Source organism: Pistacia vera, unplaced genomic scaffold (assembly GCF_008641045.1).
Source record: "Pistacia vera cultivar Batoury unplaced genomic scaffold, PisVer_v2 Contig491, whole genome shotgun sequence".
Classification (NCBI taxonomy): domain Eukaryota; kingdom Viridiplantae; phylum Streptophyta; class Magnoliopsida; order Sapindales; family Anacardiaceae; genus Pistacia; species Pistacia vera.
The window spans coordinates 638,303-657,328 of NW_022196325.1; the positions used below are offsets into that span (position 1 = coordinate 638,303).

Here is a 19,026-nt window from a genome sequence, read left to right on the forward strand (position 1 = left end):
CCCACGACCCTACTTGCCATATTCCGCAACCACCGTCGGTGGTACCGGAATCGTACAATAGCCTACCTGCCACTAGAAATGGCTGAAATCCCACTGATCTGGCCGCAAACGACGACCAAGAAATTGCTGTCGTTGAGTCAACGACGGCCAAAGATGGTCGGTTTTGGCCTTTTCTGGCTGTCCGCGGCCACAACAGGCCGTAGATCTGATGATCTGGCCGAAAAAGGCCATAACGATGTGTTACGAACACATCCGACTGGTCTGTGCGTAACACTATTTCTGGCCAGATTCCGATGGTAGTGGCCAGAATCTGGCATTGTAGGTGGTAGGGGTGTTTTTGTCATTTTATATATTAGGGTATTAGTTAAAATTAGCAACCTATGGCTTTTTCATAATTTTTAATTTACCTCGTAATACTACTCCCATCCAATTACCCAATAGTATTCTCAAAATCCTATCCAAAATAAAAACCAACACGAACCCATAGATATTTTTAGATTCGTCATTTTAAAAACCTTATAAGACTTTGACATTTTGCCCCCACAAATTTTTTTTGTTTATTTTTTACCCCCATCGAGTGAAATTTCTGGATCCACCAGTGCCCCCACCAACACTAAATGATCCCTTTCATAGCCACATGTCTCACAAGTAGTGACAAAACCCTTCTTAAGAAGATGTGTCTACCTCTAGGACAAATGGTTGGTTTTTAGAGGCATTGTCCAGTCTTGGGACTTGCATAATTTTATCCTGAAAAAAAAAGTTCCTGAGTCTCTTAACCAATGTCCAGGGCTCGAAGGGCTTGGGAGTCCTATGCCCCGGGGACACATTCTAGGTGAGTTTTAAAAGATATTCACAATTTTGTCTTAAAAATGTATATTTGGGTGGTGAGAATGTCGTTATGCTAAATAAACAATCAAAACTCTCTGGGTAATGAAGATGTCATTGGATTATATAAACGATCAAAACTTTCATCTTTTAACCAATATAAGACTTTGACACCAATATATTAATATAATATCTCTACTGGTTTCTATGTTAAAACTATACGTCATTCATTGTAAATATAAGAGTAACACTACACTCACTAACACTTCTCACTAACATCATATGTCGCTCACAATTCATCAATTTACATAGGACCCGTCTGTCTAATAATAGGTCGAACCTAACCAAGATAATGACAAACTCCCACATGAGATTAGTGAGAGGGGTTAGTGAGAGGGATTAATAAGGTTAGTATTATTGGTAAATATAAACATACCAATGATCATCAGCTTGCTTCTGCACTTGCATTCCTAAATATATGAGAAAGGAAATATGCTGAGATTAATCAATAATATAATGAGAAATAATTATCTTGAAACAGAAATGCACAGATTGAAGTCACTGCATGCAGTTGACTGATAGATGTACCATATGGCATATATCATAAGACTTCTCAAAAACATATGCCTCAACAAAAGGTTATGATTAGTTGTTTTCCGATTCCCTGAAGGAAGACCGCTGTACATGATTAAAGAAAAGAGAGTCAACAATATATACCTTTTGTTTTAGTTAATTAGGCATTTGCATAAAACAGAACAGCAATTAATCTATATATAGATGTAGTTTACTGATGATGATTTAGATGAGATTCGATGAGGGCACCCCGGGGCTGAGAATAGAGTAGAAAGATTGACAAGGCCTGCATGACTCCCTTCACGCCAAGTAGGAAGATTGCCAACACTCTTTGACAAACTTCTTATATGGCATTCAGGGAGCCAGGCAGAAACAAACATTCCCACCCACTAACTCAACGTTGCTTTCAACTCTTAACCCTCCTCAATCTGCATATTAAATTCATTCAAATAAACCAACTGTGTGCACCAAAGCAATTAAAACACGTATCACACTGCTTTTCTCTTTTTACTACAACAGTAGAATAGAACCTCCAAAAGTCAGAAAAAGGAATAATCCGTCTGCCATGTCAAAGAAAACATGATTACTTACCCGTGTTATTAACTACTTAATCAGCTACATAATCAGTAAGCTTCAGGTAGCTAACGGGCATTTAGTTAGTAATTCAAGTAAACTAAAACTATTCATCGAATGGAATTCAGAGACTTACAGGTATATATCGGATAAGATAAGATGAAAAACCGAAAAACAGTGAGTGCAGAGCGTCTATTTTGTGCGATACTCCCAGCTGCAGTGCGACTTATAATTATAGGAAGGAAAGAGAAGTAGAAGGATGGATATATGAATTAAGAATTGAAGAAGAAGTAAATTAATATTAGAAGCCAAAAACAAAAGAAAGTCCATAGAAAGGAGAGTGACAGGTCGTGGAGAAGGCGGCAACCAAGACCTGTTGCTAACAAATAGTTCCATAGATAGAGCCAAAACTGCCTGGGTTTTACAGGTAGCCTTATTTGGATTTTCTTTCCTTGATAAAGGGGTGTGACCCCCCACTCTATTATATTTTTGCTTTTTTGTGTTGTGTTGTTAAATCAATATCTTTGAGTGATTGTGTGGTTTTGTAGTGTAAATCGATTCTTGTATTTTATTCTTTGAAAAAAATAATAGTAAAGGGCAGAAGGGTTAAAGAGGTTTTGATGGTTTCTAGACGGAGCCAAAACCATGGAATAAGACAAGGCCAACATTAGCTGTACGTTTGTGCAGATGGGTTGGGTTGCATTGGCGTTGGCTTCCTTCTCTTTTAAATTAAATCCAACCATTTACTTAAGATGCCATTGCTTCCATACATATATTTGATCATCATTCCAAACAAGTTCATTTATTTCCATCTCAATTAGCTGCATTATGTATCTATTGTTGAAGCATATTGGATAAGCAACTCAAACTGATCATTTTTTGTATTGTCCTTTCTTCTGTTTGATTTTTGTTAAATAAGATTGAAATTTGGCATATTCTATACATTTCTTATTATTGTGAAATAAGAGAGTTACTCGGGTTAAAGGCAAAGTGTAATAAAATGACTATCCGGGGCCGGGCCACTGAGGGTACTGGTGACATATAATGATTGTAAATGGCTGGATCACCAGGGGTACAGGTGATAGCCGCTTCTGTATTTATGAAAAAGAAATCCGAATAAAATTATGATTTGAATTCTATGCTTTTGCTATGCGTATGTATATTAAACAAGAAGAAGAGTTGATCAACGTGGGGCAGAAAAGAAAAGAAAAATCTAGCATACGATTGATTGGACACACAGTTCCCCAGATTTAAAACTTTAATGGTGTCTTTTCTGCAAAATTTTCAAACCTGGCACTGGTCCATTGGGGGTCCACTTACAATGACCAAACAATTAATTAAACGCATATCACTTTGACCAGTCTCCACTCCAATCAATTTTTCCATCTTTACTTACTTGGTTCAGAAGGAGAATTCTGGAAAAATGAATGTTTCTTTGCTGTTGTTTCTGCACATTTATCTCAAATGTGAGCTAGAACAATATATAGGAGAAGGTATGGTGAGACATTTCAATACAAAACATCAATTACATAGTGGTGTTAAGCCTTGTGTAAGGCCGGAATAGCTCTAGCTCCAGGATGTTTCATCTTTCATTCACATTCACTGCCTGCTGCCTCCATTGTACTTCATCAGAGGACATGTAATATTGCTTCAGCTGCCAATCACTAGTAAAATTTTATTGGCAGTGACTGGCTTTTCCCGAATAGCTTGTTTCTCACCAATCATATATCCATATACACCACATTTTGCAAGATGGTGTCTTCTTTGAAGCACTTTACAGTTGTCCTTTCCTTGGGTTAAGCAGCTCCCTCCTATTTAGAGGTGAAACAAATGGGCCGACCCGCATTAGAGAGGGTTCATCGGTTGAACCCAATCCGCATGCAACCCTTGGATGGGTCGGATTACTATATGGCAACCCGTCAACCTAGTGATTGCTATTTGTTTACAATAGCCAACCCAGCGGGTTGGCCCAAAACAAATTTTAAAAAAAAAAATTAATCTTTTTTTTCAAGTTTCCCCCATTTTTTAATTCTTTTAATTAAACTATTATGATTGAACTCTTACAAATAATTTTACACAATAATATTAAACTATACTTTTAAATCATAAATATTAAAATGTATAAAACTTCGTAATATTTGACACATTGTTATTATTATTTTTTATGGTACGTAAAATATAAAAAAAAAAATATATTGAAGTCTTATTCTTAAATTTCCATGTCTTGTATAAAATATAATTCATTCTTATGCTAAAATTTCATCACTTGAATGAATAAATCTAATTTTTATTATATTACAATTTTATTGTATTAAAATTGAATTATTATTTGAAATGTTAATAAAAAAAATTAATTTAATTGAATTATTGATATTTGAAAAGTTAATTAAAAACAACTACATTTATTCATTTATAAATCGTTAATTATTTATTTGAAAAGTTAAGTAAATAAAACAAAATCAAAAATAAAAAAAATCAAAATCAAAAAAGGGGTTAACTCAGCCCGACCCGCAGCCTAACCTAGTGGGTTAGGGTTGGCTAGTCGGGTTGGGCCAGCCATTCCCCCAAAAATGGCGGGCCTAACCTGGCCTGCCTTTGTTGGCGGGCGGGTTAAGACCAACCCGCCAAAAGAAGTAACCCGTTGCGGGCTGGGTCGGGTCGGGCCGAACGGGTTACTTTTCCAACTCTACTCATGTTTGTGGTTAATTATACGAGTAAACGACTTTTTCCTCCCCAAATAATAGTTTAATGATACTTTCTCACTCATGGACTTTAAAATATCATTTTACTATCTAAAGTTATATTTTATTTCAGATTTCGGTATCGTGGCGACCCCATACTACTACTGTTCTTTTTCCCGGTCACCACTCACCAAAACCCCTCAAAACCTACTATTACCAACTTGGCCAATCGTTGACAATCGAGCCTGGTTAGTAAATACGCGTATAAAACACGTATTTACATATTTTATAAAGGACTGCCGAATTATTCGCGAATTATTAGAGTTTCCGTATAATTCGCGAATAATTCATGAATTATTTGCGAATTTTTGAAAAAAAAAAAAGAAAAAAAATAATTGAAACGAGTCGTTTTAGTGGGGAAGAAGAAGTCAGTGGTAAGGCATAAGAGAAGAGATTGGAAAAGGGGGGAATAAAAAATAACCCCCTCAAAGACATCCACTTTCCCGCCCATTCCCCCACACCTGACACCTTTACATTTTAAAGTCAAAACACATTTCATATTTTAAATTATTTCCATACTATCTAATAAATTAGATTGGATTAATGAAATTAAAATAATAATTTATTATGAAAAAAAAACTGTCATATATTATAGGTATAAAATAATAATTAGACTATTGTAATACTAATATTTTATATAGACTTGTGAGACAAAATTTTAGTTTTTAATTTAAATAATTTAATGGATTAATGGGAAGTTAAAATTGGTTGCATTTAATATCAAACTTATCAAGTTTTAAATTAGTAAAGAATCATGGAGGCTATCTTACGCAGAATGATGTCGGTATGTGTTATGTAAAACCATCTGAGGGTGAAAAAACTATTTGATCAGTGGGTTTGTGTAAGTGTTGGGGTTAGAAACGTAATCACTAGGTGAGAGAGTTTCGAAGGTTTATAGAAGAACGATAATTACTGGGTTGTTGATGAGTGGAGAGATTGTGGCTTCCGGGAGTGAAAGCGCCATGGTTTTTACAGTGAAACAAGCAAGGAAGGTGACATAAGGGGTTTTAATTCGCTTGTAAATGAGCTAAGATAGAGAACCCAGATGTTCTGCTTGTGTGCGTGGACGTGGAGGAAGGAGAGAAAAACGTGGAATGATGCATGTGGGAAACATGTTTGTTACTTGTTAGCACCTACTATACATGATACATATCTTAAGATACGATTCGATACGGATTGGATCGTCAAAAGTGTATCATAAATCTTTTAATATATTGATATATATTATCCAATACGATATATATTCTTGTATCCTTAAAAATATAATATAATCGATACACTTTATTAATTTCGGTTAAAAGTCCAACAAAATTTTAAGTCAAATCCCAATCACCCACCCCGATTCACTAAAACTTACCTAAATTTATCTATTTTGCTAAGAAAATGAAAGAAATAGTATAACCTATTTTGTATGATAATAATAATATAAGTAGAGTTATAGATATTCACATTGATATTAGAATGATATGAATATTGAGAGAAAATGATATAGATTCTTAATTTTGTGATTAATTTTAATTATGTAATATCATAGTTTAAAGTCCATAATACCACAAAATTTGTTAATTATTTATGAGTGATATTATTTTTTTTAAATTATTATTTTATTAATTTTAAAAAAAAAATGTATTTTATGATGCGATGATGCGATACACTGATACGCGATTTGGAAAATTAGGATTTGATTGACGTTTGACAATGCGGTGGGAAAGTGTTGAAACTGAAAGAGACGCAAAATCTGACCATTTGCGCCAAACAGGCCCTGCACTCTTTGGCCCTTTTATGTTTACGTATCCATTTTTTGGTTCGGTCTGGGCCGGGAAAGCAAACACCGCTACTGTTGTTGCTACAATTCGCTGGTTCCATTTTCTTTTTCTCAACATACAATCAATTCATCACATAGTAAAAAGTTAATTAATTTTCACAGAGAATGAATTTGCAAAGGTTAATGGCAATAAGAAAATCTTGTATTGATTAGAACCGTAGCATCTAGCCTCTTCATTGTATAAAATTTTCTTGACTTTGGATCTCTCCTAAAAAAACTCTTATCAGTGAATTTGAATTCATTAGCGAGGCTATTGCCTGTTTGCCTCATCGCTTTAGATATCGTTTACCCTGCAATTGCAGGTCCACTGAAGATTGACATGGAGAAGTTCGAGAAGCTTTATAGTAACCAGCCATGATCAGTGGGATTTAGATTCTTTATAAAACTAATAATCTCTCTGGAAATACAAAACTAAACTACATTACAGGTGCTCCCGGAGAACAATAGTAAGTATAGGCAGAGAAAGATAATGTGAATTTGTAGGGTAGGTGGGTCGGTAAGACGTATAATTAGACTTGACTCTGCAACACTCTAATTTCCGTATGCCCAACCTTCTTCCTCACTGTTCCAATTTAACAGCATCAACTCCATCTCCAATCACCACCACTTTATCTTTCTCAGCTCCTTCTAATGCCAGGATGTTAACACCTGCATGCATTACCATTAATCTTATATAATTCTTTATCTAAAAATTATACCAATTCTGTCATGAAACATTAATTACCGTCGGCGTCTGCAGCGACCTGGAGTGCCTGAGCCCGACATTTCGTGCAATTCATCTGTACCTTCATCACAATCTTTTGCTGAAACCACCACAAAACCATATATAATATTTTTAATCAGTATATGCATTACTAAAATTATGCAATAGCCAAGACAAATTACAAGGTAGTAGATACACGTACCTTCATATTGTTTCCTTAATTATTCCTCTTGAAGTTGAATATTCGTTTGTTGGATTGGGGAATAAGAATATAGAACGAGGAACTACTTCTTACTTGGAAAACGCTAATGTTTTGAGTGCGGATACCCAAGACCCCGCTTATATACTCAAGTAACTCAAATTAAATGGTTGCGTGAATCTTAAGAAATTTGTGTTAATTTTTCTGCCATGGATATTCCACTCAGCTGTTTCCTAGAACATTCTATGTAGACCGCGTCAATATCAAGTGAATGCTTAATGAGACACGAAACCATCTTTGACAATGTGTGCTTCAAAATGGCTAGCTGTTCTCCTCTTGGGGTTATAGAAATTAAAAAAAAAGACTCTCAATTCTTGGTCAATCGCCGAGTTTTCAACAGTCGATTTAACACGTAATAATTAATATGTTCAAACGGCAGTAAATACATAGAATGTTACTTCAACTGAATCCCATTCTTTTTTGTTACCAACTGAAACCCATTCTTACGACTTCCTGGATCGTATATATAATCCAAAGCATGTGTTGGCAAAGTCAATTTCAGTCAGCTGGAAGAAGGTACAACTAATAAGGAAATCCTTGGAGAAGAATAATAACCAAAGCTGAAACTTGAAAGTAATTAAGCATATTGCATAGTGGTGCGACAAGGCTTATGTTTGTATCCATGGGTTAATACAATAAAAAAAAAACGACTTCTTTGGGTGTATTATAATAGCTAAGTGTTGGATAAACAATCCCTATCACTGATTTGATTCACACTATAAGCTACCCCCACCCAGTGGCGGATTTACTTAATGACGAGTGGGGACCATGGCCCCCACTCAAACTTTAAAAAACTTACCGATTGTATAGGGCATGTTTGGCTTATTATTTTTATCCATATTCTCAATCTTATCTCTCAAATAATATTTGGCATATTATTTCAGAATATTACCCTATTTTTTAATTATTTTTAGACTCCATAAGTTATAATTTCATCAAAACACCCTGAAAAAAAAGTTTAAAAATTATCAAAAACACCCCACGACCCATACTTGCCATATTCCGGCAACCACCGTCGTGGGTAGCCGAATCTGTACAATGCCTACCTGCCACTAGAAATGGCTGAAATCTCACTGATCTGCCGCAACGACGACCAAAGAAATGGCTGTCGTTGAGTTCAACGACGGCCAAAGAGGGTCGTTGTTTTGGCCTTTTCTGGCTGTCGCGCCACAACAGCCGTAGATCTGATGATCTGGCCGAAAAAGGCCTAACGATTGTCGACACAGATCCGACTGGTCTGTGTCGTACACACATTTTCTGGCCAGATTCCGATGGTAGTGGCCGAATCTGGCATTGTATGGTAGGGGTGTTTTTGTCATTTTTATATTAGGGTATTTAGTTAAATTAGCAAACCTATGGCTTTTTCATAAATTTTTAAATTTACCTCGTAATACTCCCCTATCCATTACCCAATATTATTCTCAAAATCCTATCCAAAATAATAAACCAACACCCATAGATATTTATATTTAGTTGCATTTTACCCATTTATAAGACTTTGACATTTTTGCCCCCACAAATTTTTTTTGTTTTTTTTTACCCCCATCGAGTGAAATTTCTGGATCCCCCAGTGCCCCCACCACCTAAATGATCCCTTTCATAGCCACATGTCTCACAAGTAGTGACAAAACCCTTTCTAAGACGATGTGTCTACCTCTAGGACAAATGGTTGGTTTTTAAGGCATTGTCCAGTCTTGGGACTTGCATAATTTTCCTGAAAAAAAAAGTTCCTGAGTCTCTTAACCAATGTCCAGGCTCGAAGGCTTGGAGTCCTATGCCCCGGGACACATTCTAGGTGAGTTTTAAAAGATATTCACAATTTTGTCTTAAAATGTATATTTGGGTGGGTGAGAATGTCATTATGCTAAATAAACATCAAAACTCTCTGGGTAGTGAAGGTGTCATTATATTAAATAACGATCAAAACTCTCGTCTTTTAATCAATATGACTTTGACACCAACATATTATATAATATCTCTGCTGTTTTCTATGTTAAAATTGTACGTCATTTATGTAAATAAGAGTAACACACTCACTAACACTTCTCACACATCATATGTCGCTCACAATTCACAATTTCCATAGGACCCGTCTGTCTAAATATAGGTCGAACCTAACCAAATAATGACAAACTCCCACATGAGATTAGTGAGAGGGTTAGTGAGAGGGATTAATAAGGTTAGTATTATGGTAAATAAACATACCAATGATCATCAGCTTGCTTCTGCACTTGCATTCCTAATATATGAAAAGGAAATAGCTGAGATTAATCATAATATAATGAGAATAATTTCTTGAAACAGATGCACAGTTGAGTCACTCATGCAGTTGACTGATAGATGTACCATATGGCATATATCATAAGACTTCTCAAAACATATGCCTACAACAAGGTTATAGTTAGTTGTTTTCCGATTCCCTGAAGGAAGACCGCTGTACATGATTAAAGAAAAGAGAGTCAACAATATATACCTTTTGTTTAGTTAATTAGGCATTTGCCACAAAAGAGAACAGCAATTAACTATATATAGATGTAGTTTACTGATGATGATTTAGATGAGATTCGATGAGGGCACCCGGGCTGAGAATAGATAGAAAGATTGACAAGGCCTGCATGCTCCCTTCACGCCAAGTAGAAGATTGCCAACACTCTTTGACAAACTTCTATATAGGCATTCAGGGAGCCAGGCAGAACAACACCTCCCACCCCACTCAACGTTGCTTTCAACTCTTAACCCTCCTCAATCTGCATATTAAATTCATTCAAATACCACCTGTGTGCACCAAAGCAATTAAAACACTATCACCTGCTTTTCTCTTTTACTACAACAGTAGAATAGAACCTCCAAAAGTCAGAAAAAGGAATAATCCGTCTGCCATGTCAAAGAAAACATGATTACTTACCCGTGTTATTAACTACTTAATCAGCTACATAATCTAAGCTTCAGGTAGCTAACGGGCATTTAGTTAGTAATTCAGTAAACTAAAACTATTCATCGATGAATTCAGAGACTTACAGGTTATATCGGATAAGATAAGATGAAAAACCGAAAAACAGTGAGTGCGAGCGTCTATTTTGTGCGATACTCCCAGCTGCAGTGCGACTTATAATATAGAAGGAAAGAGAGTAGAAGGATGGATAATGAATTAAGAATTGAAAAGAAGAGTAAATAATATAGAAGCCAAAACAAAAGAAAGTCCATAAGGAGAGTGACAGGTCGTGGAGAAGGCGGCAACCAAGACCTGTTCTAACATAGTTCCATAATAGAGCCAAAACTGCCTGTTTTTTACAGGTAGCCTTATTTGGATTTTCTTTCCTTGATAAAGGGGTGTGACCCCCCACTCTATTATATTTTTGCTTTGCTGTGTTGTGTTGTTAAATCAATACTTTGAGTTATGTGTGGTCTTAGTGTAAATCGATTCTTGTATTTTATCTTTGAAAAAATAATAGTAAGGGCAGAAGGTTAAAGAGTTTTGATGGTTTCTAGACGGAGCCAAACCATGGAATAAGACAGGCCAACATTAGCTGTACGTTTGTGCAGATGGTTGGGTTGCATTGGCGTTGGCTTCCTCTCTTTAAATTAAATCCAACCATTGCTTAGATGCCATTGCTTCCATACATATTTTGATCATCATTCCAAACAAGTTCATTTATTTCCATCTCAATTAGCTGCATTATGTATCTATTGTTGAAGCATATTGGATAAGCAACTCAAACTGATCATTTTTGTATGTCCTTTCTTCTGTTTGATTTTTGTTAAATAAGATTGAAATTTGGCAATTCTATACATTTCTTATTATTGTGAAATAAGAGGTTACTCTGTTAAGGCAAAGTGTAATAAAGTCTCTGTCCCACCACTTCTTTAGCTCTGACTTCATCCAGCTACCAACATCTAAGAAAACCAAGTTTCCAGATTCATCCCTCTCTTCTTTCTGGGCATCAGTTCTCGGTATCATATCCTGCCCTGCTCCCTCTGCTACAACCAGTACGGCATGCCCATTCTCTTTCAGCCGGTTTTCAAGAAATTCTAAAAGCCCTCCTTTCCCTTCCATGTAAAATTCAGTTTCAGGAATTAGACAGCAATCCACATCACGGCTGCTCAATGTTGCATGAAGGGCTATGTGTCCTGTGCTTCGACCCATTAGCTTCACCAGGCCAATTCCATTAACTGCACTCTCTGCCTCCACATGAGCAGCACTGATTGCTTGCTGAGCCATTTCTACTGCTGTCTGGAACCCAAATGATCTATCAATAATTCCTACATCGTTGTCAACAGTTTTTGGAATTCCAACAACTCCAACATGCAGTTTCCGTTGTTGGATTTCATTAAAAATCTGTACAGCTCCACGCATGGTGCCATCTCCGCCTATGATGTATACCTGTTCATGTTTTTGGAATGCAGCATATAGAAATATTCAATAAGCATCGCCATTACAATGAAAACATGAGTAAGACATAAAAGGGCATTACATCCACCAAACCTTCGTTTGTGATTCTATTCTCTAGCATGCATATAGTATTTAATCAAGAGTTGAGACGCAGCAGATAGTTCATGCAACAAATATCAAGTAATGGGATCATCAATTTCAACCAGTTTTCAGTTCTTGAAGAAAGCACTTGAGACCTTATCAACAAATCTGAATATCACACAGAGCAGGCAATAAAGGAGCCATAATAACTACACGAAACAAAGTCATTCTTTCTACAGTACTCGGTGCAAGACAAGATAATTGGAACCAAAGGCCAGGGGCAGACCCTCCACCAATATTAGCATAAACAAAGCTTTCATTTTGATACATACGCCAGCGGATAATTCTATTAGAAAAAACTTTTTACTCCATTGAGGTTTCAAAACAAAGGTAATCTTCCTTTAATACGTTAGCTATTGATGGATTTCTTGAGTGATGAAAGCACTTTGACTAGAGTTTTTATGAACCACAATCCTTAATTGAATGAGCGACACATAAGTAATTCGTAAATCTTGGATTTGAATTCTTTCTTTGACACTTATTCCCAAAAGGTCATACAAAATCGCTTTAATGTTAACATTCTTCAACTTATGAAAGACACAAATGAAAAGACTCAGATGCTTGCCAAAGTGTTTCAGAAAAGAGTTCCAAAACAAGAGGGCACCAGGATTCCTGTTTGTACCATTTATTTAAGCTTTAACTCTTATGATTACTTTGTTTTCCTAAATGCCAAAATCAATACTGCAGCAGAATATCAAAATATGTGCATGCAAACATCAGAACAAGACTGCTTTAAACTTCACTACATGTGTAGAATAAAGTACATAACAACGTAGATGAATTCACACTCAAGAAGTTGCTGAGTCTCTTCTCAAGATTCCTAAGGGACATGGAATGTGTTGGGGAAATGATGTACATTTAATTTTTGTCAATCAAGAATAAATTTTATTCAAGTTGTTTGGTCTGCTTAACGCAAACGGTTGTGATTTGTAATTTATTGAAACAGTTGCAGCAAGTCCCAAATCTGAAGTAGATATAGTGAATCAATGACTTGATCATGTTCAGAGAAGCAGAGGTGATAAAGAAAATCAAACTAAGTTACAATGTTCAAGTGCGATGATGGGACGACATATATAAACTTATTGCTAATTAATCTTATCAAAAGGGCAAAGGGATGTCATCTTGCATATCAAAATATGAAAATAAAACCTCCAAGAATATGAAAAAACCAGACAACATTAACTACTGCGTTTCAAAAAGAAAAAGGGAAGATTAGCGCAATTTACACAAAGAAATAAGTTAAAGGCAGTGTAACTAGCAAATAGCAAAGCAGTTCCATGCTTTGCCTTATAATTGGAACGGTTCTTTCCAATTGTTCTTAATAGTTTTCAACATTTTTTTAGTCAGAAAAAGAAAAGAAAAAAAAAAGTAAAAGGGACAATACTGATTATAAAACAAAGTAAAACACATTAAGCAGAAAGTAAAGGTAATCGGTACCTGATTAAATCCATGGTGTTGAATAGCATCAACAATCTTTTTGAGATCAAAACCACCCCTAGAGGTCTCGAGCACAGTGCCACCTCTCTTATGCCATTTATGCACCATCTTAGGACTCAACTCCACAGGCTCCCTGGAATAAAATCCTCTGTACCCAGCTTGAATCCCATAAATTTGTCTCACACCATACAGCTCCCACAACCCCACCACTAGCTCCCTAATCACAGTGTTCATCCCAGGACACAGTCCACCGCATGTAACAATGGCAGCCCGGGTAGTTTTGGGGTCATAGAAGATCTGCTTACGTGGACCAGCTCTAAGATAAGCCACGGGAGGAGAGGGAGGAGAGAATGTCCCAGAGAGATCATAGGCTATCTGACGCAGAATGATGTCGGTATGTGTTATGTAAAAACCATCTGAAGGGTGAAAGAAACTATTTTGATCAAGTGGGTTTGTGTAAGTGTTGGGGTTAGAAACGTAATCAGCTAGGTGAGAGATGTTTCGAAGGTTTATAGAAGAGAACGATAAATTACTGGGTTGTTGATGAGTGGTGAGATTGGTGGCTTCCGGGAGTGAAAGAGCCATGGTTTTTACAGTGAAACAAGCAAGGAAGGTGACATAAAGGGGTTTTAATTCGCTTGTAAATGAAGCTGAAGATAGGAACCCAGATGGTTCTGCTTGTGTGCGTGGACGTGGAGGAAGGAGAGGGAAAAACGTGGAATGATGCATGTGGGAAACATGTTTGTTACTTGTTAGCATCCTACTATACATGATACATATCTTAAGATACGATTCGATACGGATTGGATCGTCAAAAAGTGTATCATAAATCTTTTAATATATTGATATATATTATCCAATACGATATATATTCATTTGTATCCTTAAAAATATAAATATAAATCGATACAACTTTATTAATTTCGGTTAAAAGTCCAAACAAAATTTTAAGTCAAATCCCAATCACCCAACCCGATTCACTAAAACTTACCTAAATTTATCTATTTTGCATAGAGAAAATGAAAGAAATATGTATTACCTATTTTGTATGATAATAATAATATAAGTAGAGTTATAGATATTCACATTGATATTAGAAATGATATGAATGATTGAGAGAAAATGATATAGATTCTTAATTTTGTGATTAATTTTAATTATGTAATATCATAGTTTAAAGTCAATAATACCACAAAATTTGTTAATTATTTATGAGATGATATTAATTTTTTTTAAATTATTATTTTATTAATTTTAAAAAAAAAAATGTATTTTATGATGCGATGATGCGATACACTGATACGCGATTTGGAAAATTAGGATTTTGATTGACGGTTTGACAATGACGGTGGGAAAGTGTTGAAACTGAAAGAGACGCAAAATCTGACCATTTGTCCGCCAAACAGGCCCTGCAATCTCTTTGGCCCTTTTATGTTTACGTAATCCATTTTATTGGTTCGGTCTGGGCCGGGAAAGCAAACACCGCTACTGTTGTTGCTACAATTCGCTGGTTCCATTTTCTTTTTCTCAACATACAATCAATTATCACATAGTAAAAAGTTAATTAATTTTTCACAGAGAATGAATTTGCAAAAGGTTAATGGCAATAAGAAAATCTGTATTGATTAGAACCGTAGCATCTAGCCATCTTCATTGTATAAAATTTTCTTGACTTTGGATCTCTTCAATCTAAATAAAATTAACACTCTTATTAGTGAAATTGAATTCATTAGCGAGGTTATTGCTTGTTTGCCTCATGGCTTTAGATAATCGTTTACCCTGCAATTGCAAGGTCCACTGAAGATTGACATGGAGAAGTTTCAGAGAAGCTTTATAGTAACCAAGCACATGATCAGTGGGATTTAGATTCTTTTATAAAACTAATAATCTCTCTGGAAATACAAAAACTAAACTACATTACAGGTGCTCCCGGAGAACAATAGTAAGTAGTAGGCAGAGAAAGATAAATGTGAATTTGTAGGGTAGGTGGGTCGGTAAGACTCGTAATTAATTAGACTTGACTTCTGCAACACTCATAAGTTCCGTATGCCCAACCTTCTTCCTCAAGCTGGTAGCCAATTTAACAGCATCAACTCCATCTCCAATCACCACCACTTTATCTTTCTCAGCTCCTTCTAATGCCAGGAAGTTAACACCTGCATGCATTACCATTAATCTTATATTAATTCTTTATCTAAAAATTATTACCAATTACTGTCATGAAACATTAATTACCGTCTGCGTCTGCAGCGACCTGGAGTGCCTGAGCCCGACATTTCTGGCAATTCATCTGTACCTTCATCACAATCTTTTGCTGAAACCACCACAAAACCATATATAGTTATTTTTTAATCAGTATATGCATTACTAGAATATTATGCAATAAGCCAAGACAAATTACAAGGTAATTAGATACACGTACCTTCATATTGTTTCCTCAAATTATTCCTCTTGAAGTTGAATATTCGTTTGTTGGATTGGGGAATAAGAATATAGAACGAGGAACTACTTCTTACTTGGAAAACGCTAATGTTTTGAGTGTGAAGACACCAAAACCCTGCTTATATACTCGAGTAACTCAAATTAAATGGTTGCGTGAATCTTAAGAAATTTGTGTTAATTTTTCTGCCATGGATATTCACATCAGCTGTTTCCTAGAACATTCTATGTAGACCGCGTCAATATCAAGTGAATGCATCATGAAATACGAAACCATTCTTTGACAATGTGTGCTTCAAAATTGGCTAGCTGTTCTCCTCTTGGGTTATTAGAAATTAAAAAAAAAAGACTCTCAAGTCTTGGTCAATCGCCGAGTTTTTCAAAAGTCGATTTAACAACAGTAATTAATTAATATAGTTCAAACGGCAGTAAATACATAGAATGATTACTTCAACTGAATCCCATTCTTTTTTTGGTTACCAACTGAAACCCATTCTTTACGACTTACTAGATCGTATATATAATCCAAAATATGTGTATGGCAAAGTCAATTTCAGTCAGCTGGAAGAAGGTACAACTAATTAAGGAAATCCTTGGACAATAATAATAACCAAAGCTGAAACTTGAAAGTAATTAAGCATATTGCATAGGTGGTGACGACAAGCTTATGTTTGTATCCATGGGTTCATTAATACAATAAAAAAACGACTTCTCTGGTGGTAATTATAGATAGCTAGAGTGTTGGATAACAATCCCTATCACTGATTTGATTCAACACTATAAGCTACCCCCACCCAGTGGCGGATTTACTTAATGACGAGTGGGGACCATGGCCCCCACTCAAACTTTAAAAAACTTACCGATTGTATAGGGCATGTTTGGCTTATTATTTTTATCCATATTCTCAATCTTATTCTCTAAATAATATTTGGCATATTATTTCAGAAATATTACCCTATTTTTTAATTATTTTTAGACTCCATAAGGTTATTAATTTCATCAAATACACCCTGAAAAAAAAAGTTTAAAAATTATCAAAAACACCCCCACGACCCATACTTGCCATATTCCGGCAACCACCGTCGGTGGTAGCCGGAATCTGTACAATAGCCTACCTGCCAACTAGAAATGGCTGAAATCTCACTGATCTGGCCGCAAACGACGACCAAAGAAATGGCTGTCGTTGAGGTCAACGACGGCCAAAGATGGTCGTTGTTTTGGCCTTTTCTGGCTGTCGCGGCCACAACAGGCCGTAGATCTGATGATCTGGCCGAAAAAGGCCATAACGATGTGTTACGACACAGATCCGACTGGTCTGTGTCGTAACACGATTTTCTGGCCAGATTCCGATGGTAGTGGCCGGAATCTGGCATTGTAGGTGGTAGGGGTGTTTTTGTCATTTTATATATTAGGGTATTTAGTTAAATTAGCAAACCTATGGGCTTTTTCATAAATTTTTAAATTTTACCTCGTAATACTCCCCTATCCAATTACCCAATATTATTCTCAAAATCCTATCCAAAATAATAAACCAAACGAACCCATAGATATTTATATTTAGTTGCATTTTACCCCTTATAAGACTTTGACATTTTGCCCCCACAAATTTTTTTTGTTTATTTTTTACCCCCATCGAGTGAAATTTCTGGATCCACCAGTGCCCCCACCAACACTAAATGATCCCTTTCATAGCCACATGTCTCACAAGTAGTGACAAAACCCTTCTTAAGAAGATGTGTCTACCTCTAGGACAAATGGTTGGTTTTTAGAGGCATTGTCCAGTCTTGGGACTTGCATAATTTTATCCTGAAAAAAAAAGTTCCTGAGTCTCTTACCAATGTCCAGTCCGAAGGGCTTGGGAGTCCTATGCCCCGGGGACACATTCTAGGTGAGTTTTAAAAAATTCACAATTTGTCTTAAAAATGTATATTTGGGTGGGTGAGAATGTCATTATGCTAAATAAACAATCAAAACCTCTGGGTAGTGAAGGTGTCATTAATTAAATAAACGATCAAAACTCTCGTCTTTTAATCAATATAAACTTTGACACCAACATATTAATATAATATCTCTGCTGGTTCTATGTTAAAATTGTACGTCATTTATTGTAAATATAAGAGTAACACTACACTCACTAACACTTCTCACTAACATCATATGTCGCTCACAATTCATCAATTACATAGGACCCGTCTGTCTAATAATAGGTCGAACCTCCCAAGATAATGACAAACTCCCACATGAGATTAGTGAGAGGTTAGTGAAGGGATTAATAAGGTTAGTATTATGGTAAATATAACATACCAATGTCATCAGCTTGCTTCTGCACTTGCATTCCTAAATATATGAGAAAGGAAATATGCTGAGATTAATCATAATATAATGAGATAATTATCTTGAAACAGAAATGCACAGATTGAAGTCACTGCATGCAGTTGACTGATAGATGTACCATATGCATATATCATAGACTTCTCAAAAACATATGCCTCAACAAAAGTTATGATTAGTTGTTTTCCGATTCCCTGAAGGAAGACCGCTGTCATGATTAAAGAAAAGAGGTCAACAATATATACCTTTTTGTTTAGTTTAATAGCATTGCACAAAAGAGAACAGCAATTAATCTATATATAGATGTAGTTTACTGATGATGATTTAGATGATTCGTGAGGCACCCCGGGCTGAGAATAGAGTAGAAAGATTGACAAGGCCTGCATGACTCCCTTCACGCCAAGTAGGAAGATTGCCACACTCTTTGACAAATTCTTATATGGCATTCAGGGAGCCAGGCGAACAAACACTCCCACCCACTAACTCACGTTGCTTTCAACTCTTAACCCTCCTCAATCTGCATATTAAATTCATTCAAATAAACCAACTGTGTGCACCAAAGCAATTAAAAACACTATCACCTGCTTTTCTCTTTTTTACTACAACAGTAGAATAGAACCTCCAAAAGTCAGAAAAAGGAATAATCCGTTGCCATTCAAAGAAAACATGATTACTTACCCTTGTTATTAACATACTTAATCAGCTACATAATCAGTAAGCTTCAGGTAGCTAACGGGCATTTAGTTAGTATTCAAGTAAACTAAAACTATTCATCGAATGGAATCAGAG

General features: G+C 35.9%; 2 protein-coding genes and 1 long non-coding RNA gene across 4 annotated transcripts; all 3 read right to left on the minus strand.

Annotated features, from left to right (window-relative positions):
• Window positions 1-1,086: 1,086 nt before the first annotated feature.
• Window positions 1,087-2,186, minus strand: LOC116105023. Of its 2 annotated transcripts, XR_004124011.1 has the most exons (4): window positions 2,108-2,186; window positions 1,614-1,826; window positions 1,414-1,503; window positions 1,087-1,295 (listed from the first exon to the last, which is right to left on the minus strand). It is a non-coding gene; the product is annotated as an uncharacterized LOC116105023 (long non-coding RNA). The 2 variants fall into 2 exon arrangements; XR_004124010.1 differs by having other exon boundaries at window positions 1,414-1,826.
• A 4,910-nt stretch (window positions 2,187-7,096) lies between these two features.
• Window positions 7,097-14,161, minus strand: LOC116105048 (ATP-dependent 6-phosphofructokinase 2-like). Its single transcript, XM_031391468.1, has 4 exons — window positions 13,468-14,161; window positions 11,320-11,880; window positions 7,262-7,340; window positions 7,097-7,185 (listed from the first exon to the last, which is right to left on the minus strand). The coding sequence occupies exons 1-4, from the start codon at window positions 14,050-14,052 to the stop codon at window positions 7,097-7,099; spliced, it is 1,314 nt and encodes a 437-aa protein (XP_031247328.1). The 5' UTR covers window positions 14,053-14,161.
• A 1,140-nt stretch (window positions 14,162-15,301) lies between these two features.
• Window positions 15,302-16,144, minus strand: LOC116105003 (heavy metal-associated isoprenylated plant protein 47-like). Its single transcript, XM_031391424.1, has 3 exons — window positions 15,890-16,144; window positions 15,703-15,781; window positions 15,302-15,623 (listed from the first exon to the last, which is right to left on the minus strand). Exons 1-3 carry the CDS (start codon window positions 15,893-15,895, stop codon window positions 15,475-15,477), a joined length of 234 nt encoding a protein of 77 aa, XP_031247284.1. The 5' UTR covers window positions 15,896-16,144; the 3' UTR covers window positions 15,302-15,474.
• Window positions 16,145-19,026: the final 2,882 nt, after the last annotated feature.